Consider the following 23,552-nt stretch of genomic DNA (forward strand, 5'->3'; position numbering starts at 1 on the left):
GGAGCGCCTGCAGCCAGTGGTGACCGCAGTTCACATCAGCTTCCAAAGCCTTTTTCTGATGATTGTCCCGTCCCTTTCCTTCTTGGGAGGGCACCTGGGCTCCGAGGCTGAAAACTGTGCCCAGCTGACTCTGCACCATAGGAGGGTTTGCTCACGTCTGGCCTGTGGAGCATCGGCTAACACCAGCATTCTGAAAACCGTCCCTCCCACACGAGGACGCCTGTGTCTGAACCACCGGATTTATTTCCAGTTTTATTAGGCAATAAACAAAGGAATAAACGAGAGAGGAAGAGCGGAACTAATATGCTTTTCCTTGGAAATAACGAAGAGAATCAAGTTGTTGTTACTGTTTTCAGCTGCAGGAGTCTGGAGCTGCACCTGGAGAGGTATTTACTATCCACAGCATGTAAAGTCAATGAAGAAGTGAACTCCTCTCCCAGCCCCGAACACATCCATAAACCCTGACGGGAGCAAATTCCACTAATACTTGACACATTCACTTCGAATTTACTCAAATCACATGCACAGCTGCAAAAGGAAATAGACAGAACCCTTGAGCATACATAAGACCCAGTGCACTGTTCACTGTGCACGGCCCAGCAGGCACTGGGCTACTCTGCTCTCACCAACATTTTACGGAAAGCAGCTGCCCAGTTCTCTTGGACAGAGGACACAAGGCCCGTCAACAGGGAGGTAGCAAACCTGGGCAGGCAGTAACCAGCAGGCAGAGCTGGACCCGGTCGCTTGCTGCTTCAGGTCCTGCTGCTCTGCACACAGGTCACAATATCCGGCAGGAGGCTATTTCTGTTCTCCTTAGTGACCTGTGGAAAGAGGCAAGAGAGCAAGCTTAGAGAGCACTTCCCTCTAGTCCTTCGAGCCAACATTTCCTCGAGAGCAGGGGTGGAGGCAGAAGCTAGCTCTTCGGGATCACCAAGTCCCAAGTGGAATGCATGACCGAGGCACAGGATGGAGGTGGGACAGAATGGGACTCAGCAGCTGCAGCCTGACGGGGGGGGGGGGGGGGGGGGGGGGGGGGGGGGGGGGGGCTTGGGCTGGACCTGAGCCCTAGAGAGCAGCACACTGTGGCAGCTTCCCACAACTCCGGGTTACTCCCAAGGACAGTGACATCTACAGGTCTTTCCATGACCCTGGAGAATCTGAATGCTGCAAGGAGCCTCTGACCTCAGCTTCCTGCTCCTCTGAGAGCTGAAGGGGAGCCAGAGAAGACAAGGGGATGCAGCCCAGAGCCTCACACAGGTCTCCTGACCCGGTGTGTGCTGCAGACAAGACCCCCAAGGTTGCGACCTCACAGACCATGATGGGAAGGGACATAAAGAAGACCAAGAAGTGTGAAAGGTCCTGTGGGGAAGATCCCTGAAAAGGCAGTGCAGGCTGGGTGGGGCTGCAGACAGCAGTCCAGGGGGAGAAAGCTTGGGCGGAAGCCAGTCAGGTAGTGGATGGTGTTCAGAGAGGTGCAGAGTCAAGAATCAGAGAGAGCAGGAGGCGGTGTGCCTGGATACTTCAGTGAGCACGTGGATATGAGGAGGAGTTTCTGTCCACTATAGGTCTCATCACATCCCCAAAGTGCATGCATCAGAATCTAATCTCCTGCCATTCCATAAGTTAAAGGTACTTGAAGAAGGGCTTTAAAAGGGCATCCTGAGGGCAGGGCCCATAGGATGGCAGTGGTGGCTTTTTTATTTATATTGTTTTGCAACAGATGTGCCACGTGTACCACAACACCTGTTTATAAGGGTGCTGTGGATGGAACACAAGACGCTGTGCATGCTGGGCACGAACTCCAGAGTCATCGCCCCCCAGCATTAGGAGCTTTGTAAAAGGAAGGGAGACCTGGGCAGGCATGCTTGCCATGTCTCAGCATGTGAGGTCTTCTGCCGTGCTATCATGCAGCAAGGCCACGCCTAGGTGGGGAGGGGACTGGCCGTCACCATTTACAGGGTATATCCATGAGTCTTAAAGGAAAAGGATGCTGCCATGGCTTTGACCTCTGTGTGCGTACGTGTGTGAACTGCCTGGCTGAGATGCACTGTAAATGCCATGGAAGTTCACCCTCTAAGGGCTAGAGATGAACATTTCATCACAGACAAGGCCCCCGTTCACAGCCACCTCCTTCCTTCCTGTCCATCACCAGCAATCACCACTCTATTTCCTGTCTCAACGCCCTGGCCTCCTCTGGACAGTCTATAAATGGAATCACAGAGCTCGTGACCTTCCGTGACTGGCTTCTTTCACTCAGCACAATACAGCCTTCATCTAGGCTTCAGAATGTGGCTGTGCTTTATCCTTTGTGCCACTAACACCACACCAGATGGCTAGAGCACACGTTACACTCCCATTTAGCTGCTGGTGGACATCTGGGCCCCTCTCATTCTGTAAAGTATTGTGAATACTGCTGCTGTGGGCATTCATTCAAGCTTTGTATCATGTGTCTTCAAGTCTTCTGTATGAATGCCTAGGAGTGGACTTGCTGGTATAGTGACTAACACACAACTTCTGGAGAAACCAGAGTGGTTTTCCAGGGACAGCTCAGTTCCTTCCCACCGACAAGGTAGAGAAGCTGAGGTTTCTCCCAGCCCTCCCCTCTCTCTCCTCTAACTTTAGATGGAAGGCCTTCTAGTGGGTGTGGTATCATGGTCACCATGGTTGGTGGGGTACACGTCTTCTCCATGCTTCCTCCTGATCCTTGGAGAAATAGCTATTCAAACCTTTTGCCCATTTTTTTCACAGGTTTACTTTATTTTATTAAGACAATTCCAAAGTCAAGGCCCAGACGTGAGTAACTAATTTTCTCATAAGCACACATCTTTCAGCTGGGGTGGGGCTGGAACTCTGCCACTGAGCACATGACCTGCATGGCTCTGGTCTCCACGGCTCTTCCCTGGACAGACCTTCCCAACCAACACCTCAAACCCTGCTCTGACTACTCCACTGCTGGCAGAGGTAGATGAGCAAGACCGCAAGGGCTAGGGTATGACCCCAGGGTAGGAGGTCCCCAAGGGCTGGCTTACTCACACTGAACACCTTCACGTCACGCCTGTTCCTGATCTCCTCCACCAGGGCCAGTGGCTTCCCTTTGGGGACTGGGATGGTGCCAAGGACAACAGTGCCCGGTGTGGACAGCGTCTGGCGGACTGCCTGAATGAAAGGCTGGCTAAACAGCTCCATCTTCCCAATCTCATCAATGATGCACACACGGTGCCTGGGGCTGCCGCTGGGACCTGCCTGTGGACAGAAGACACCATTACTGAGACAGCAAAGCCTTGTGATCGAAACCCAGGGGGTCCCACCCTGACTAACTATGCACTGGTGTCCATGGCAAGGCAACTGGGCTGTGCCTTATGCACCAGAGGACTGTCTCCACATGCATGAGACACAGGTCTGTCTGTAAGGCTCATATAAAAGTCTCCCTGTGACTGTACCTCCCTGCCCAAGTTTCTCTCAAAATGTGTTTTCTTCTAGAATGGACCAGTGGTAAGCAGACTTCCCACTTTACACACCCAGGAAATAAAGTTTGTGAACAGTGAAAGAAAGAGAGCGCCATGGGTATGAGGGAAACAGACAGCCGTGCTGGGGGGCAGGAGGGCTCACTAACACAGCCCCTCTTTTCAATGCTGGGATGTACTCCTAACTCTGATGGGAAGGAGGTGAGAGGCAGGTGCCTGTGTATTCCAATCCAGTCTAAAAGTTGACAAAAAGTCATGAAATGAGATGGAAAGGAGTCTGGTTCAAAGCGAACGTGGTCAGAATAATGACAACTAACATGACCAAGTATTGAGCTATCTCAAAGGCTAACCTCATAAGAAGAATGTGGTGGGCATGGGAGGGAGGGAGACAGGGTAATAGAGGGCAAAAATGATCAAAATGCATTCTGTACATGCATGAAATTGTATTGCCAAATAAAAATCATTTAAGTAGAACTATAAAGACAAAAATGGAAGCTGTTTCAGAGATAACTGCTGTTGTTCTGGTACAATCCTATTATTTTATAAATGGATATAATCACATCTGTATTTTTATACAAAGAACTGGCAGGTAATATAAGCATGTATGTGTATATGTAACATATGCCAAAATATGTGTGTGTGTGTGTGTGTGTGTGTGTGTGTGTGTGTGTGTGGTGTTAGGTTTTCTATTGCTGAGATAAAACACCATAACCAGAAAGCCAGTTGGGGAGGAAAGGGTTTATTTGGCTTATACTTCAGCATTGCTGTTCATCACTAAAGGAAATCAGGACAGGAGCTCAAACCAGGCAGGAACCTGAAGGCAGGAGCTGATGCAGAAGCCATGGAAGGGAGCTGCTTACTGGCTTGCTTTCCAAGGCTTATACAGCCCACCTTCATATAGAACCCAGGACCACCAGCCCAAGGATGGCACCACCCACAATGGGCTGGACCCCCCCCCCCGCCCCCCCCCCGCCCCATTAATCACTAAATGAGAAAATGCCTTACAGCTGGGTCTTGTGGAGGCTTTTCCTCAACTGAGGATCCTTCCTCTCTAATGGCTCTAGTTTAAGTCAAGTTGACACACAAAACCAGCCAGTACAATGTGTGTGTCTGCATTGGGACAGGGGAGAAAGTGCTACCAGCAAGCATTAGGAGCCACGTTCAACTCCTTGCACCCATGCAACAAGCTGGGTGTGACCCTGCATGCCTGTGCCTCACCTCCGCAGGGGACAGAGACAGGATGATCCCTGGAAGTTGCTGGCTGCCATCCTAGTAGAAAAACATGAGCTCTAAGTGCAAAAGGCCCAACAAACAGCAAAAGCGATAAGGTGGGGAGTAGCTGGGGAGGACTAGCCTCCCAGTGCTCACACGGAAGCATGCGTCCCTACACCTCCCAGTGCTCACACGGAAGCATGCGTCCCTACACCTCCCAGTGCTCACACGGAAGCATGCGTCCCTACACCTCCCAGTGCTCACACGGAAGCATGCGTCCCTACACCTCCCAGTGCTCACACGGAAGCATGCGTCCCTACACCTCCCAGTGCTCACACGGAAGCATGCGTCCCTACACCTCCCAGTGCTCACATGGAAGCATGCGTCCCTACACATGTGTGCACACAACTCATAAACACACACAGATGAATGGATGAACAAAAGAATAAAATGAATGTTCTTAAAAAGAGAAAGTGAATCTCAGATCCCCTTTGGATTCAGGTCCCTTCCATCCCTGAAAATGCAGCCTTTTCGCCATCTTCCAGGGATCACATCCTTCCACAGTCCCCAGCCACACTTCCCCAGGGTTGGCCATGTGGCCATTAAGGATGCAGCAGAAGTGGCACCAGGCCCTCCTTAGGTTGGGTAACAAAAAGTGGCCATCTCTGCCTTGGCCTCCCTCTTGCTGAGGGCACGTGGTGCCCTGTTGGGAGGCAACTGATGAATGTATGAGGTGAGGCACCACTGAGGCTTCATGTACCACTACCACAGAGGATGGAGAGACAGCACCCACGTGAGCGAGCTTGGAGGTGAGCCTTTGCCAAGCAGCTCTGGAGGACAGCAGAGCCAGAGGCCTTTTCTCTAGCTGAGGGGAGCTAAGTAAGAGGGATACAGGTAAGGAAAGATGCCAGCCTTGACTAGGGGGTAGAGGGTGGCGCCTCAGCACTGGCACCTGCTGGGACAGCCCTTCATGTAGCAGGTCCAGGCTGTGAAGGAGGGAGGCAGGAGCGCAGTCTTCTAGTCATGAAGGAGGATGCATCCTTTCTCCTTCCCACCCACTGGCACGCCCACAGGGCAGATCACCTATCCTTCACCAGCGACATCAGCCTGAGGTATCTGCACAGTGGCCTGGCTTGTGTTCTGACACACTTGACTTTCATCCACTGTGGGGCGCCTACCCATTTCTCTGTGGGAGGCCCACTCCCACTTTTTCCCCAGGGTTCTTGAGAAGGGAGGAGGTCGAAATATTTAGATAGAAAGATGAAGGGGAGAGAAACAGATAGAAACACAGGATAGCCTCGGGAGAGCCTGGATCATTATCCACTGACCCCTCTGGTATCCTCTAAAGGGTCTTTTTGTTTGTTTGTTTGGTTTTTTTTGTTTTGTTTTTTTTGAGACAGGGTTTCTCTGTGTAGCTTTGTGCCTTTCTTGGATCTCGCTCTGTAGACCAGGCTGGCCTTGAACTCACAGAGATCCACCTGGCTCTGCCTCCCGAGTGCTGGGATCAAAGGCGTGTGCCACCACTGCCTGGCTAAAGGGCCTGTTATAGGAATACCAAGGGAATACAAGGGAGCAAAAGACCTCCCTCTAGCATAGCCAAGTGCAGACCCTTTCCAATCACCTAGTAACCACACACAGTCAAGCAATTCTCTAATGCAGCCCTGGGGGGTAAAGCAAGCTCAGATCTCACTAGGAAACCTTTGTGGGCCTCCACAATCCACCTGGGGATCCCTGTCCTCATTTCTCATGCCTGCCAAGGCAGAAGCACCCATGTTCCCAGCTTTGCTTTCACTGTGGAACTTCCTGGGAACTTCCAGAGTTGAGATGGGGAAGCTGCGGCTGGCTGGCACTGCCCCCCTGGCAGGCAGGAAGAGCAGCTGTGGGGTCACATGCTGCCTAATCTATGCTTTTTCTTCCAAACTGAGTGCCAAATTGGGAGAAAGAAGATGGCTATCAGCAGTCTGTGGCTTTTAAAAGGAGCTGATCACACAGGAAGGTCTCTCTTTTTGGAACCACGCCACCACAACTGACCCAACCCTTACCAAGGCATGACCAGCACACACTGCCACCCCAGAGACGGTGGATTAAACAGACACCTTCCCAGAAGCTGACATGTAAGAGACCAACAGAATTGTTTGGAACACTGATTATCAACTTTGAAAGTCAACAAATCAGACAAGGAGAGGTACTGGGAAAGAACATGTGTACAATGTGTGTGTTTACCTGACTACAGTAAATACATGTGGCGGGTGGTAAACGCATATGGCCCTGCATGAAAGTACACGCATGTGGGTGCAAAGCCCATGCCTCTACACCAGTCCCCCTGCAGCTCTCCAAAACACTCCCCCAGAAGTGAAGAGATGCTCGGACCTGCAAGTGCAGTGTTTGTTGTTCGCTGTGAACCCCGAACCTTTAACACTCTCATTCTGCCCAGACTGCGGGAATTGCAAAAATAAGGTTTTAATAAAAATGGAAGTGATTCACATGTCATAGAGAGAGGGGCTGGAGGTCAGGGAACTGAGAAGAGGCAACATGCAGCTTGCTTCTCTAAACAGCTCAACAGGGTATTCAGAAGAGCTTAAAAAAGAAACATCATTATGCCTCCAACTGCTGTTTTCGCATATATATTCAAGCCAATCCAGAGGGAAACAACCCAGAAGTCAATGGAGGCTCGCCCTGTGGACCTAACCCAGATTTTGAGCTCCCAAGTCATGGCCCACAGCACCAGGTGGAGTTTGAAGATGACAGCATCAGGCTGCTCTCATTCCTAGGGCCTCCCTGTGCAACTCAGAGCTGTGGGTGCCTCTTGGTCACATGGCAGTCACTGTGTGCCTGGCATCTGGGTGGCCCCCATCTCCCCAGAAGATGACATGTGCAGGGTCACTTCCGAAGGTGCGACATACCCTTGACTCGTGCATCACAACTGTCCTGCACCTGGCTTTGGCCAGTGTTCTAGCGGATTATAAATTCTCAGCGACAAGAGGAAAAGCTCCTAGGAGGAAAGATGCTGCCTGAGTCCCAGAAACAGTCGGCCTGGGGTCCCAGGAGCTGTGATCAGTCCCTCAACTCTGGTGACACTCCACCACTTTGCCTTCCAGAAGGATGAAACAGACTCAGGGCAAAAGAATGCCATTCCACAGTCCAAAAAGAGGGTGACGCTGTTCTTGTTCCTTTGTTCCTATCTTCTTAAGTACTTTTAAGAATACAAAGAAGCCTTGCCCTGTCCCTCGACACCTGCAGCAGGGTGGGGGAGGGGGGAGGGGGGAGTGAGCTGACCCTCTCCCTTACCTGCTGCAGCACTCAGGAAAGCAGGCCCTGCACCTCACCTGGGCAGCACAGAACTGACCCTGTTGACAGGCGTGCGGGTGAACCGGCCAGAGAACGTGTGCTTGACGGATCTAGTTCCATCCCTCATCAGCCATATGGTGGTGTAGGCAAGCAAGAGAGAGAGACAGACAGACATACACACACACACACACACACACACACACACACACACACACACACACTGGGTGAGCAATGTACATACACACACACACACACACACACACACTGGATGAGCAATGCACATACATACACACACACACACACACACACTGGGTGAGCAACACACAGACACAGACACAGACACACACACACACTGGCTGAGCAACACACAGACACACAGACACAGACACACACACACACACACACTCCCTGTGGCAGTTGAGAAAGCTGGCCCTGAGGTCATAAGAACAGGAGAGTTGTCCCTCGCCTGGCAACACAGTGGAGCTGGCCCTGCTGGTGTAGGTGGGGGAGAGCCAGCCCGTCCCTTGGTCATCACTGCAAGGGGTGAACTAGCTGGGGCAATGCTGGAGAGCTCACCCTGGTGGTGAAGACAGGCAAGAGCTGCAACTACCCAGGCCTAGAATCAGGGTTGAGTTGGCTCACCCCAACATCTATCCCATCTATGATCTCCTGGAGCACATGAAGGGGCAAGTCCTGTAGACCCAAAGCTGCAGGATCTCCACAACACTGGCAACAACAGAATAGCCAAGAATCCAAGAGGAGTCCCAGGGAGGGCCAGCATCGATAGTGTAGCACAAACCAGAGGCCTCAAACCAGACCAGTGACTTTTTGCAATGAATCCCTGCAAGTAAAGATATGTGGACAAAAGGATATACCGTGTGACACACTGCATCACACTACAGCTTCCATGACAAGATTTTTCTTTTTTTCTTCTCTTAAATTTTATTTTATTTTGGCAGGGAGGTTGCAAGGGCAGAGGGCAGATATGAAGGGACAGGGAGATGAATGGGATGGAGATACATGATGTGAAAGACACATAGAATCAATAAAAAGAAAGTCTGAAAAAAAAAAGAATACAAAGAAGCATTTTTGTTAGTTGTCCTAGAACTCACTATATAGACCGGACTGGCCTCCAATTTACAGAGATCTATCTGCCTTTGCCTCCCAAGTGCTGGGATTAAAGTTATGCCTAGATTTTTATGTAACCAAAATATTGAACCAAAAGTGAAGTAATTAAAGTGGCCCCTGCCCTTATCTGAAGTGTTTGCCTATCAAGTATTCCTCCTGGTGGCATGTTAGTTGATTTTCACATCACACATAGTCTGGCTTCTGCGCATATCTACCACAACAAGCGGGTTCTGGACACTAGGAAGGAATAGGGTGGCACCAGACATGAGGTAGCAGAACCGCAACCTGTCCCCCAAGAGCCACACATGCTAGGACAGGAAGCACACAGACAATGGGAACAGAAGCCAGGGAGCCAGTGCCTCGGGCCTGGGAACTGCAGAGCTCCAGTCTTGTGCTGCTTACACCAGGCCAGGGCTGACCTGGGAGGGGTGTGTCCAGGCTGCAGCTGGACTCTTCTCACTCATAAGCTGCTCAATATACACAATACAAGCCAACACCCAGAGCTTAGGCAGGCAAGTGCTGAGGCTCTGCCTAGGTATCCTACCTTGTGGTCCTGGGGTCTCATGTAATTACAGGACCAAACAGGAAGTGGGTGGTACCCAAGGTGTCTTCCAGAATAGGAGAGCTGTCCTAGGACCAAGACAGCTCATACTAGCTGACAGCCCAGAGGGTGAAGAAGGATGTACTCATAATCCAGGCCCTTGGGACCAGCCTGGACATTGGGCCTGTGGGACTCTATGGCAGATTCATGTCCCCACACTGCCGCGCCCCCCCCCCCCCCCACCCCGTCGGCTCCCCAATAAAAAGATCAAGCTGTGATGGATGGTCCCTTCCCAGTATGGTTGCCTACACCTTCTCTCCATCTCCTCAGCTCTTCAGTAAGCAACACCGGGACTTGAGCAGAACTTGCTGTGCTCTGTCCCCAGCTGTTATAACAGTAGAGGTGAGCATCTGCACAGATGTCCTTTACTGACAGCACAGTAAGAGCCAAGGTCAAACTCACTTGCCTCTGAAGCCCCTCCCACGCATCTGTACTCCCCTGGCATGAGGCAGAGCTGTATCTAGGAAGCAGGATGGCACTGTGGTTCCCAGGGAGCCACAGAGGCCAGGGCCACACGTAAAAGATGGCTCACATTGTCACAAGGAATAACCACTGTGGCTGTGGGAGATGTCACCATCGCCACATCACTGCAGGGAGTGTGTAAGTGCACAGCTTGCTGATCAGGGAGGCCTAACCCACACAGCACAGGCCCTGAGCAGCCTGAGGGAGCTATTCCGTGCACACACAGAACTGTGACCAGAACCTAGCAGGTTCTAATTCCTGTCATGCCAAGCGCTCACAAATGCCAAATGTTCTCTAAAAAGTTGCACATGCCTGGGGAAAAAAGGAATCAATATTTCAACTTCTGATAAAAGTTTGAGACCTTTGATGGCTGGCAACCCTTCTCTTCGAGGCCTGGGGAGCAGATAATTGGTTTCCTGCTACAGTGAAGGAGGTGGTGACCTGTTTTCTAACTGACAAGGTGACTGGACACAAAGTGAAGATCAGATCTGTGGGAACCATCAAGAACCATCAAGGCGTTGGGGAGCTCAGCCCTTCACCACACGGTAACGGTACTCGTGCTAATCGCTGCAGCTGTGGTGGAGAAAGGCTTGATGGGTAAATCTGCTTGACGGCTGGGGCCTCCGAGGAGATTATTTTAATCCTCAGATGATGAAGCAAAGTTTAGAGAAAGTAGAACTGTGAGGGAAAGTCAGACAAGAAGGCCACAGCCACAGGGAGTGCCTCCCTGCTCTGCAGTGCCACAAGGACACCACGAGGATGTCGTCAGCAAGGGGCTGGGGGGGGGGGTGCTGAGGAGCCAATCTGGGGTGGAGCTTCTAGTTCCTCTTCCTAAGGAGTCCCTGCGGGAATGTTTTCACTGAAGCCTTTTAAAGACTTTCAAACGTGTCTGTAGTCACACCAGATGGTATTTGTTTCCATGGCCAACCCTGTGACACAGGTGTGATAAGGTAGAGAGCTAAAATGTGGAAGCAAGAAACAAACACCATGTTCACCAACAATGTTGGGAAGTTCACCAACCTCTACGAAAGGATCCAACTGGAGCCAGACTGTTCTGGATCCTTCCATAGCTTCCATAGCTCTGTGGCTTGAAACACAAAGTGTCACTTCCTGGTCATATGTTAAACACAAAACACACACATACACACACACACCCCAACCCCTGACAGAAGTCTTCTCCTATCTGAGTAGAAGTTGGAAGATGTGAAGCAGGATCCAAAGCAGATCCTAAACACTTCAAAGTCTATGTTGGATCAGAACAGGGAGTCACTTTCCAGGGGCTGAGCTGAGCGACCTCCCAGGGGCTGAGCTGACTTCACCTCCATTGCCTCCAAAGGTCTCTGAGGGAACAGACACGGCTTGGTCTGGACACGGTGGCAAGCAGGTGCCTGCTGCGCTTCATTGATCTTCTCTTTGTAAGAGACACACTAAAAACCAATACATGTTAAGTTTCAGAACGCAGGACATTCTATGACGCACTTGGCATCACAGCTGTCAAAAGGATCATTACAGAGAAGACCAGCCCTACCATGTCAGTCCTGACTATTAGAGGACCAGCCCTACCATGTCAGTCCTGACTATTAGAGGACCAGCCCTACCATGTCAGTCCTGACTATTAGAAGACCATGAAGAACCCTAGTCACTGTGGTCCCAGAAATCAGAAGACCCCTACAAAGGACCTCACCAGGCAAGAGACAGAAAATACAGTGAATCTGGTGAAGTTTTGACTGTGTTGTGTGAGGTTCTGAATGGACAGCAGGTCTTGATTGTACAGCTTGTTTCAGTTCCACCACTGATGAGCTGCGCTCCTCTGACTACTCAGTGCCTCCGTTTCCTCATCTGAGAAACAGGATGGAGCGTTCTGAGTTTACAATGGGCTCCCGCCTGGCCCATAGCTTCTACTTCTCTAAGGGTGAACTGCGGATACAGTCAGTGCTTTGTGTGGAGGAGGGAACAAACGCAAATGATGAGACGTTTTTAAAGACCAAAAATGCGGGAGCTGGAGAGACGGCTGAAGGGTAAGAGCACTTGCTGCTCATGAAGAGAACCCAGGTTTAGATCCCACTTTAGGGAGCTCACAACCATCCAGCTCCAGAAACAGTCTTCCAATCTCTCTCTTTCTTTCTCTCTCTCTCTCTCTCTCTCTCCTCTCCTCTCTCTCTCTCTCTCTCTCTCTCTCTCCTCTCCTCTCCTCTCTCCTCTCTCTCTCTCCTCTCTCTCTCTCTCCTCTCTCTCCTCTCTCTCTCTCTCTCTCTCTCTCTCTCTCACACACACACACACACACACACACACACAAATTTAAAAAATGAAAATCTTTTTCTAAAATAACATAATTAATTAACTAGTTACCCGGACTAGAGTGGTATTCAGGCAAGCATCAAAAAGGTCAGTGGAAGAGAAGAGATGATCCCAAATCATCACACACATGCTTTAAAGTACAATTTACAAAGTATAAACTAATTAGACATGGGCTTTTAGCAAATGATTTTAGTAAACTGGCTAAGTATCTTGAAGAAACTAATTAAGAATGTCACTATATGCTATATTCAAAACAAATCCAGATGGATTAAAAATACATTTTAACAAGCTCATAGAAGAATAAACATATAGGTAAAATGCTGTATTAATTTGTGATCAGGCTAGAGCTTTTCTGTCAAAAAATAAAAAGAAAGAAAGAAAGAATCAATATGAAGAACAGAAAAGTAGAGTCAAAAAATTAAAAGGCCATTTGCTTGAAGAAGTATCTGGTGGGGCTGGAGAGAGGGCTCAGCAGTGGAGAGCACTGGCTGCTCTTCCAGGGGACCTGGGGCTCCAGCACCACAAGGTGCCTCAGGACTGTCTACAGTTCCAGTGGCAGAGGACTAGACATCCTCTCAGCCTCTGAGGACACTGCACCACACACACACACACACACACACACACTACACACACACACACACACAGCAAACAGACACACAAGCAGGCAAAACACCCAGACACATCAAATAGAAGAAGCAAAGAAAGGTCTAGTTACATCAAAACACAAAACCTGGAAAGAGGGCTGAACAACAAGTTAGACTCTAAAAACACTCTGTAAGTTACCAAAGGTATGTATGTCCATCATCCCTCAAGATGCAGACCAGAGGCACATTTCTACTGCGCATGAGCATGCTCGGTGCTGGCAGATGTGCAGCATGATGAACTGTTTCCCATTCAAGGCCCCAGAAGCCTGGGGCAGCACCCCAAACCCTCCTCACCCAGCCTTCACCTTCAGACCCCTCTCCAGGAAGCCATCACTGCTGGAGGTGGTAGGATGTGCTCTGACTCTTCGTGGGGAGATATGAACCAGTGCCTATGTAGCTCACATGGGGCATCAGCCACAGACCAAAGTAATTACTCAACTTAAGTCCAGTTTACAGTCCTAATTATTACAGACACATGGGTGACTGTAAAACTATGAGCAGTTTCTATTTTCTTTTTCCATTAAAAACAAGAGGCGCCGGGCGGTGGTGGCGCACGCCTTTAATCCCAGCACTCGGGAGGCAGAGCCAGGCGGATCTCTGTGAGTTCGAGGCCAGCCTGGTCTCCAAAGCGAGTTCCAGGAAAGGCGCAAAGCTACACAGAGAAACCCTGTCTCGAAAAACCAAAAAAAAAAAAAAAAAAAAAAAAAACAAGAGGCAAATTGATGACTTGGTCAGCAAGGAGCACACAGGAGCCCTTCCCTAAGTCTGAAGCCAGACACCAAGCATGGGGCACTCCATCTCCTCCCAGGATTCTGCTTGTCTGAGCAAAAATCAATTTTTTATATGGATCCAATGCCCAAAGCCAGACTCTTCACTCAGAATGTCATCAGACACTTCCCACTGCTGTCTGAATATGAGAGGAAGGCATGGGTCCCATGGGAAATAAGCAAGAAGATGCATCATTCTCTGCCTGTTCCCAGCTGCTAGCAACAGAGAAGCCTCCACAGCCCAGCCCAGAAATGGGGGTACATTCCCAGAGGAACTGAGGAAAGGAGGAAGAGAGGAGGCATAGAAGCCCTCAGTGGGATCCTAGGAGCAGCAGCTCCACATCAGCACAGGCCTCAGGATCCCAGGCCTCTGAAGATGGAGGCTGACCAATTCCTCAGCAGCTCCAGGCTTCAGCTAAGTGGTGCGTAGCACATGGCATTAAGCTCTGTGCACCACAGAGCAGTATAGAGTATCCACAGGACCCTCAGCACACACTCAAGCAAGCTCTGTGCACCATGGAGCAGACACAGAGCAGTATAGAGTATCCACAGGGCCCTCAGCACACACTCAGGCAAGCTCTGTGCACCATGGAGCAGACACAGAGCAGTATAGAGTTTCCACAGGGTCCTCAGCACACACTCAAGCAAGTTCTGTGCACCATGGAGCACAGGAATACAGATCTGCATTAATGCCTTCCTAACATGAAATATTTTACACATTCTCTGGGCATGTGACTGCTCAGAGTGACAGCAAAGTAAAGTGCCTATCCTTAGCAAGGCTCAGTAGCTGGAAGACTTTTTAAACTTTGAGACACAACCTAATTACAGGGAAAAAAAGCCACTGTATTCAAGTGGCTAGCGAATCCCACAATGCAGAGACCAATGGGCTTTTGAAACAGAAAATGCATACTCACATTTCTTAGGACAGGTAGTGCCAACTGCTCAAAAGAAGCCAGGTCTACCACATACTGCCCAACTCGGCACTCAGGTTTTCCAGGTGGAGGCTGTGACCTAAAAAAAAAAAAAAAAGTGTTTGATGCAGATTCCCCATTGATTTCTGGGGTTGGGCTGATTGGCTGAATCACTGGCTCTCTGTACACACCCTTAACAATCACCTATACAAAAGGTGGGAGTGTGCAAGTGTGGGCCCGCTAGGGTATCTCTCCTGAAACCAGGGCCTTGATGAATGTCAGCACTGCTTCTGCAAGTCAGTCTTGCAGTGTACCAATGAAGTCCCTGCAACTCCAATGAGCCCACAACCACAGCACAAGGGCTGAGCCTGTCTCAGTCGGAGCATGATGGTGCAGGCCTATCATTGTCCCAACTAATCAGGAGGCTGAGGCGGGAGGACAGAAAGTGTAAGGACTTCTTCAGCCAGAGTTGAGTTCAATGCCAGTTTGGGCAACTTAGACTTTCTCAATATAAAAAGCAAATAGGGGGTGTTGGGCATGGTGGCACATACCTCTAATCCCGGCACTAGGAGGCAAAGGCAGGTGGATCTCTGTGAGTTCCAGGCCAGCCAGGACCATATAGCAAGACCTTGTATCAAAACAAAACTAAGATTAAAATTAAACAGAGGGCTGGGGAGATAGCTTCCTGAAAGAGGCTAGACTAATCTGGGAGAGCCCTGGTGCAATTGTAAGTACCTCCAAAGAATAATAAGGTGCATATTAGCAGCACTAGGTACAGAGCTAAGAATCACATGAGAAATGTGTACAATTTGTGGCCGAAGTTTTAAATCAAACAGGACTTTTTTTATCCTCATTTTTCCAAGGATGGTCTATTTTCTTTCTCTGAGAAATTTCTGAAGTCCAGGATAGGCAGGGTCACCTGGCTATCCCCAAGTCCAGCGAGACTCTCAGCCCAATGATGGGCAGAACAACATAAGTGGGCCCCACAGACGGCTTTTAGGGGAGTCGGCTGTAGGGAAATCACAGTAAGAAAGAAGCTCCCAGGACAGTAGGATGCCTCAGTGAGCAAGAACACTTGCTCCATACCCCTGAGGACCTGAGTTCAAATCCTCAGCATTAATGTAAAAAGCTGGACATGGCCATGCGTACTTGTAGGCCCAGTACTGTAGAGGGGAGGCAGGAGACTTCAGGGGTTTGCTGGCCTTCATGCGAGCTCCTGGTTCAGTGAGAGACTTTGTCTAGAGGGACTAAGGCAGAGTGACAGAGCAGGACACCAGATGGCCTCCTTCGGCCTCCGCACGGACACATGCTCCACATGCATGCACAGTCACACAAGATGTGGACAGCACAGGCTAGAGACAAAACCACAAAGAAACAAAACACCAGTACCCAACTCTGGACAGAGGCCCCCGAGAGCCAGACAGGGTGACAACATCAAATCCGATCCTCCTCCCTCCCTGCCTGACTTCTTGCGTGTAAAATCCATCTACGGGCACCCCGGAGGACTGCAGGACCTCGCTGGCTTTCTGGATCAAGGTTGTTTTGCCAACCCCTGAAAAAGACAAAGAAAGGAGATGGGTCAGGAAGCTTTAGCTCACCAAGCCTGCCCAGCCTATCAGAGCAATTGCTGGGAACCGAGCAGGCTGCAAATGGGTTTTATGACTATTATTAATTGCACTGCCGTGCTGATTGCTCCAGGTGTGAGGAATTTTCATTCCCAGTGGAGACAAGCACAGTGGTGACAGAGCGGCACAAAGTTTATATCAAACACAATCCCAGGATGCATCTGCCACCCAGGTTCCTTGCCTCCTAGATCAGAGGTTCTCAACCTGTGGGCTACAACCCCTTTGGGGGTCGAACGATTCTTTCACAAGGGTCACCTAAGACCATCAGAAAACACAGATATTTATAACACGATTCATAACAGTATCAAAATTACAGTTATGAGGTAGCAACGATAATAATTTTATGGTTGGGGGATCACCACCACATGAGGACCGGTATTAAAGGGTCACGGCATTCAGAAGGTTGAGAACCACTGCCCTAGATTTATGCTTTGTTCTCGTTTAAATCTAAAGCTTTCCCCCACCTGCCCCTGTGTCTAATCAGGCTGATGATATGTGGGGGGAGGTTGTTAAGCCTTTAGGGCAGGAAGCCAGGCTGATAAAGGTGGGTCAATGATGGAGGGCCAGAGGGTTACAGGCCTCAGGTTTCCAGCCCAGGCTCTCTGTTTCCTGGCTGGCACCATGAGAAACAGCAGCCCCACCAGCTGCCACTGCCATGGACCAAGCTGCTCCGGCTGCTCTGGCCTTGGCTGTCTTATTGGACTGTGTTCCCCAAAACCATGAGCCCCAAAGCATCTTTCTTCCTTGAAGTTGCCTTTGTCACAGTCTCTGTCACAGCAATGAAACATGACTGACACCACCTAGGGACTGACCTGGACAGACCTGGGCACTGGGAATCAAAAGTGCAGCCTTCAAGAGATGCAGACCTATGCTTACTAGTGTAAATGTAACTCGGTTCACACACATATTCTAAATTCCAAACAGCTCAGACGAGGTCATTTCCAGGCTTCACAGACTAATCCTAGATTTCCTCCGTGGACCTCACCTCCACCGGGGGCCCCAAGCAAGCTCTGCATCAGGGGCTCCAGGGCTCTAAACAGTCCTTCCTCTTGACCCCCAAATGCTCCCAAATCGGAGGCCACGTGCTTCCAATCTACACCCCACCCCTGGGGCCTTTTCCCTTGCAGTCTGGATGCCAACCACACTAAGAAACTCCAGGGTGTTTACCAGCACATTCGTGCCACACGCAAGAGCCCGGGGAACACACACTGTGGAAACACACTTTGCAAGCCAAGACAGTGAAGGTTCTAGCAGATCCACAGCGGAGCACTTCCACTACACTACAGGGTCCCAACCGGTACAACTTCAGTGGCTATCCTTAGGGCTAATATTCCTTAAAAGGCAATTCATGAGCTATGCCGCTCAGTGGTAAGCCCTCACTCGGTATTCTTGAAGCGCTAGACTCAATCCCTAGTATAGTGGTTTGAATAAGCAATGTCCCCTACTGTCTTGGGCATCTTGACACTTGTGTCCACTTGGTGTCGCTGTTTTGGGTGTTTAGAATGTAGGGCCTTGTTGGAGGAAGTATGTTACTAGGAGCCGGCTTTGAGTCTAAAAAGCCTCACCTACTTCCAAAAGGATGAGCTCTCAGCTTCCTATTCTTACCACCATGCTGCTGCTTGTGGCCATGCCTCCCTGCCATGACAGACTCTTAATCTCTCTGGTCCCATATATTCAAATAAATCCTTTCTTCTATACATTGCCTTGGTCACAGTATTTGGTCACAGTCACAAAAAATGTAGCTAACAAGTACCGAAAACAATTGATCCTTAACCCTTATTTGATGCGTCTCTCCTCCACACTCACACTAAAATAATGGCCTGTGTGTGGGCAGTACACGGTGGTGGCAAGCACTGATCTTGAGGGTAGGCAGAGAACCCCACGGAACAGATCAAGATCCACTTCTAACCTCTGCGGCCGAGGAAATCAAGGGGATCTGCTTAATGCTGACTGACCAAGTGAGCCAGCCCCCCCCCCCCTTCCTGAAGGGCCACCTCTCTATACCCAGCCCAGCCTCTGCTGCTTGGGGATCCAGACAAGGATGTGTGAAACTGGATGCTCACTGTGGGCTTCTCCACAGCAATAAAACCCTGAAAATCACCTAAATGCTGACCAGAGAGGGAATACCAGCTGTGGCATCCAGCACACAGCAGTGCAGGATTATGTTACACCGCCATTAAAAGGGATACTGCTTACTTACATGGAAAAATGGATCGCAGTTTACAAAAATGATGCATAGTAAAAAAATAAATAAATAAAAAGGTTGATTAATAAAAGAAACACATAGTATAATCCTTATGGGTTTTAAGCAAACTGTGTATGTGTCCACAGAACACTGGTCTACAACAATACAGAACAAAGGTCCCACTCTCAATTCTACATGGTGCATGAGTTCCCTGGGTTGTCACTTTAACACTTCATTTTTATTCTTCTGCTAAGCAGGCAGCATTTTTAGCATAAGGAGAGGAAAAGCACATTTATGGACCAGCAAGATAGCTCAATGGGTAAAGGCATTTGCCACCAGGTCTGACGACCTGAGTCCCATCCCTCAGACCCACACGGTGAAAGGAGAGAACCAACCCCCAAAAGCTGACGTTTGGCCTCTATACCCGCACATACCCTTAAATAAATAAATAGATAGATAGATAGATAGATAGATAGATAGATAGATAGATAGATAGACAGATAGATAGATAAATGTAACTTTTAAACTTAGTATATTCCTATTTTCAAAAAGACAACACACAGCAGCCCCACAGTTCTTAAGACAGAGGCTATCACTTCGCAGGACCTTGTATGTTACAAACAGCAGCGTGGGCCAGACCCCTTGCGCTTCTTTAGCTCTATGCGAGGTTGGCTTAGGTTGAGTGGGCTCTGGTGACCACAGAGCTCCCTCTGGGATGGCTTACAGATGCCAGTCAGCATTTGGGAAGGTGCTAAGAGACAGACGTGCTGACAGAAGAGGGTACATAAGGTGACTTCTTTTATAAGTCTCGTTAGCTTGTTGGAGGTCTGAACGTGTGAATAGGGACTTGGAAAGCCAGATCCTTTGGGACAGTTAATGGTAAGGAAACAATCAGACAGTAAAGTGTGTCCTAAAGCAAGAGGGCTCCTGAGACCACAGGGGTGGGGCCTGCAGCGCAAGGGGCGGAGCGCTACCAACTTGGGAGACAAGTTCGGGGGGTGGGGGGTGGGGGTGGGGTGGAGGTGCTTGCAAATCCAGGACACCCCTGCACACCGTGGCTATGCTAGGACGCGTGCGGGGGATGGGGGGTGGGGTGAAGGGTGGGGGAGAGCATGTGAGTCCTGTGTTCACTAAATCTCTGATGAACACAGATATGGCTATGGCTCCAGGCGAACACCACAGCACGATGCTGGGGAGCCAACTGCATCCCGATTTCAAACGCAGGGCGTGCTGGGCAAGGCTGGCGCGTCCCCTACCACCGTCCTCTGCTCCTCTCCAAAGCCTCTGACTGCTCAAAGGCCTCCGAAACCTACAAAGTACACCTCGGCCTCCGCGGCTTAAGACCAGGGTGACAGCCAGTCGTTGGGAACCTGAGACTGGCGCACCGCCGTCTTCCCGGCCTTCCCGCCCGCCGGGCTGCAATGCACCAAGCCAAGCCGCAACTGCAGCCAAAAACGGAGACCCGGACAGAGGGTCAGGCCGCGCGCCCTCCCCGCCAAGTCTGGCAGGCCCTGGGTCACCTGGAGGCCCGGTGAGGAACACGTGCCGCGCCATGTGCTTAGGGGGTCGCGGTGCAGTACAGTCCGGGTCAGACTGGGCGGCCAGACTCCGCCCCTGACGGTGAAGGTCACGCCCCTGCCGTCCCGGAAAGGTACAGCCTCGTAGCCGCGCATGCGCTTCCAACTTGCCCCGCCCCTCCCCCTAACAGCGCATGCGCATTCCTCCCTGCTCTAGGTGCTTAAATGTGGTGGCTGGCTGTAAGGTCTGGAAACAGGTCCCTAGGGTTCCCCGTGCTTCTGTGTAACAGACTCACGTGGTGTGTCTGTAAGGGTACGTGCGTGGGAGCGTCAGGTACCTTGCCATTGCTGCTTCAGGTATCCTTGAGTTCTGTCCCTGAGACCCTCACTCCAGGCTCCAGGTCAGCTCCTGTGTAACAATAGGGGCCATAGAAACCCTTCTTGAAGGAGTGGACCTTGCTGGAATTCGAACTCCTTGTACAGTGTCCTCATTGCTGTAGAGCAGTCAACTGGGGAAAAGTTAACTTGCTTTATCGTGGCCTTCACCTCAGATGAGTATCTGAGACAAGGTAGCAGGAGTCTAGTTTAAAGGCCCGACTTAGCTTTTTATTGCAACCTGGAAACAATGAGTATCCACTGAGCTGACTTGACAGACCGAGAAGGCAGAAACAAGAACAAAAGGGGGCTTCTCTTTGCAGAGTTCTCTGTCCATGGTTGAAACAGGACTTCCTCAGTGTGTTGATTGAGCTGACTAGACTCCCCTGCTTTGGGGAAAAATAGCTAGTGTTTCAAAGCTCAGTGTGATGGTCACCCTTAGCATTAGTGACTGCCTCCATTCTGGACTGGTCTGGACTGCTGGGGGCTAGCCAAGCAGCTTGGCCCCAAACAATGGCCTCCCTAGACTGTTTGACTTGAGTAACCCGTTTGCAGGAAGGTTTCAGGCTCACCTAGGTTGCTGCCCACTGATGCAGGCAGACTTCCTATCCCCAGCCATGCACAGGAAGCCCACCTTCCTTGCTTCATGCCACCACACCTGTGTCTGCCAACCCACAGCCACCTACAGGCTCTCCTCAAAAGAAAGTAAGGGATCCTCACATCACTTAGCCACAGAGATTCAGTCCCACCAGCAAATGAAGTGGCAGTGGCCGTGGGCCAGGTCCCTGTAAGACCTTTTCAGTCTAGCATGAGTGCAGTGAACTTGTGATCGGTCACGCTCCATCCTGGTGAAGAAAGCAATTTCCAGGCATACTCACCTTAATTGGCTTGTGTGTGTAAAACACACACACACACATACACACACACACACACACACACACACACACACACACACACACAAACCGATCTTTTGGACTCCCTTCACCAGGCCAACTATGCCAATCTAACAGCTCAGTTTTCTGCTGTTTAAAAAGAAATCACCTAAGAAGGTTGGCATGCTCCACCTGCCACGGTCATCTAAGCACCATTTATAATCCTGTATTACTATAATGGTGTATCACTTATTATCCCACTGGGTAACCCGCCTTCCGCGTCTTGCACCTGCATGCAGATTGGAGTCGGTGAACAGCTGATGTAAGCAAAGTAAACCCACAGGAGAATCTAACACAGAAAGAAAACATGTATATACAATCCTAAGTGCCTCTTGTATCCAAAATATTCATTTTAAATATGAATCCTCAAACACTTTCCATCACTGACAAGCAGTCTAGAATTGTAAGGCCCAGTGGGAGTTGGTTGTTTTCTTTTCTCGCTTGAGTTCAGTGGCTCAAAGACATAGAATCAGATATAAAGAACCAGTATCTCAGGAAACAAAGAAAATTTCTACATAGATGTGCTCGCTCTTGGGCGCTCTCCCTCTCATTCTCATTCTCTTAAGATCTTTCTGTAGCCCAGGCTAGCCCCAAACTTGAGCTTCTCCTGCCTCAGCTTCCTAAATGTTGGGATTATAGACATTCACCACCAAATCCAGCTAGATGGAGGTTCTTTATCCATTAAATATATACATATATATGGATGACAGCTATATTGTATGTTCACTATATGATAACTCATTGAACAAACACTTCATACAGTTTCCACCAATAACAACATAGTTTAAATACTTTATATTTAGTAAATTAGCATCAAAGAAAAGGGTCACAGCAATTGAGCACCATGCTGAATCCAAACTTGGTTATCTTCTTTTCATGTGTGAATGTGTGTGTTTGAGAGAGAGTATATTGTAATTGTGTGCAGAAGTCACAGGACAACTTCTAATGTTCCTCAGGAACCATCTATCTTGTTTTTGAGACAGTCTCTCAGTGGCCTGGAGCTTGCCACGTAGACTAGACTGGCTGGCCAGTACTCCAGGGACCTTCCTGTATCTGCCTCCCCAGGGTTGGGATTACAAGTTCACACCACTGCATCCGCTCTTCTTAGTGTGAGTGCTGGTGGATTGAACTCTGATCCTTGTGCATGCAAAGACAACTGAGCCTTTCCCACAGCCCTTGTGATTCCCTCTAATTAGGATGCTGTGGCTTGAATGTGCCCCATCCCCAAAGGATGTGTGAACACTCCACCACACATAATACCTCCACCACACATAATACATAAGAGATCGAGCTGGAGGGAGGTGATGAGTTAGGAAGAGTGGAGCCCTCATGAATACAATCAGGGAGTTTCTAAAGTCCATTAGGATACCACCCCATGATGCAGGCTGACTTCCTGTCTCCATTCATTCATGGGTTCCCCACCTAACACAAAAAGGTTCCAGAGTGCCCAGGTTCCCACCATGTGAACAGAAAAGATCCACACTAGAGCCCCCGATCTTAGATTCCCTGCCTCCAGAATTGTGGGGGAGGCACATTTGTCATTGCATGCTGTGATAAGAAACTGACTCCTTGTTACAGTAGCCTGGGCTGAGGAGTCCTGAATGAGAGGTGATTCCAGCTGTTTCTTCCTGCCTCTCCTGAGCCCCCTCCTGCTGATAGCACACAGTCCAGTTCTCTGAAGCAGTGGATGAAACCCTCAGGGTCTGGAAGACACAACTAGTTTGTTTTCTTGTCTCCTCTTGCTCAAGACTTATTGGTCCCTCTGTCTCCAGCAAACCAGCAGGAACCAAGGGAACTCCCTCCAGCCTCCCTCCCAGAAAGTGGGAAGTGAGCAGAGGTTTTCCTAGAGAATTGCTAAGGACAAGTGGCAGGGGACAGGAGGCCTGGAGAGCGTGCTTGTGTGGCTTCCCTGTGTAAGGAACGGCAGTGTGTCTGGTTCTGGTTCCTAGTCAACCCCCTTGGCTCACAGTGGTTTGTAAATAGTGATGCTTGTGGCCTAAACCTGCCCCTGCTGAATGGGAGTCAGAGTGCCTGCAGGGAGTGGATATGCATGTGGGCAGCTGATACACAGAGACTGGTTGAGATGTCCCTCCTGCATCCCCCACTTCCCCCTTCCATCCCTCTGCCTGCCTGACTTCCTTTC

The 23,552-nt window shown here is 49.9% G+C and overlaps 1 protein-coding gene across 2 annotated transcripts; it reads right to left on the reverse strand.

Moving 5' to 3' along the window:
* Positions 1-225: 225 nt before the first annotated feature.
* Positions 226-20,263, reverse strand: Ntpcr (nucleoside-triphosphatase, cancer-related). Of its 2 annotated transcripts, none has more exons than XM_052728901.1 (5): positions 20,106-20,263; positions 16,237-16,327; positions 14,779-14,875; positions 3,034-3,243; positions 226-821 (listed from the first exon to the last, which is right to left on the reverse strand). In XM_052728901.1, exons 1-5 carry the CDS (start codon positions 20,137-20,139, stop codon positions 753-755), a joined length of 501 nt encoding a protein of 166 aa, XP_052584861.1. In that variant the 5' UTR covers positions 20,140-20,263; the 3' UTR covers positions 226-752. The 2 variants fall into 2 exon arrangements, with proteins under 2 accessions (XP_052584861.1, XP_052584860.1); XM_052728900.1 differs by having other exon boundaries at positions 16,165-16,327; positions 20,106-20,260.
* Positions 20,264-23,552: the final 3,289 nt, after the last annotated feature.

The sequence above is a fragment of the Peromyscus californicus genome, unplaced genomic scaffold, assembly GCF_007827085.1.
Source record: "Peromyscus californicus insignis strain IS unplaced genomic scaffold, ASM782708v3 Scaffold_8__1_contigs__length_139910024, whole genome shotgun sequence".
NCBI lineage: Eukaryota > Metazoa > Chordata > Mammalia > Rodentia > Cricetidae > Peromyscus > Peromyscus californicus.

Excerpts from the sequence above, each read along its gene's own strand:
- Ntpcr (XM_052728900.1), bottom strand. The coding sequence starts at position 20,139 with ATGGCGCGGCACGTGTTCCTCACCGGGCCTCCAG. Across the intron at positions 16,328-20,105 it reads GTTCCTCACCGGGCCTCCAG|GGGTTGGCAAAACAACCTTG; the intron begins GTGACCCAGGGC and ends TGTCTTTTTCAG. Across the intron at positions 3,244-14,778 it reads CACTACCTGTCCTAAGAAAT|GCAGGTCCCAGCGGCAGCCC; the intron begins GTGAGTATGCAT and ends TTCTGTCCACAG.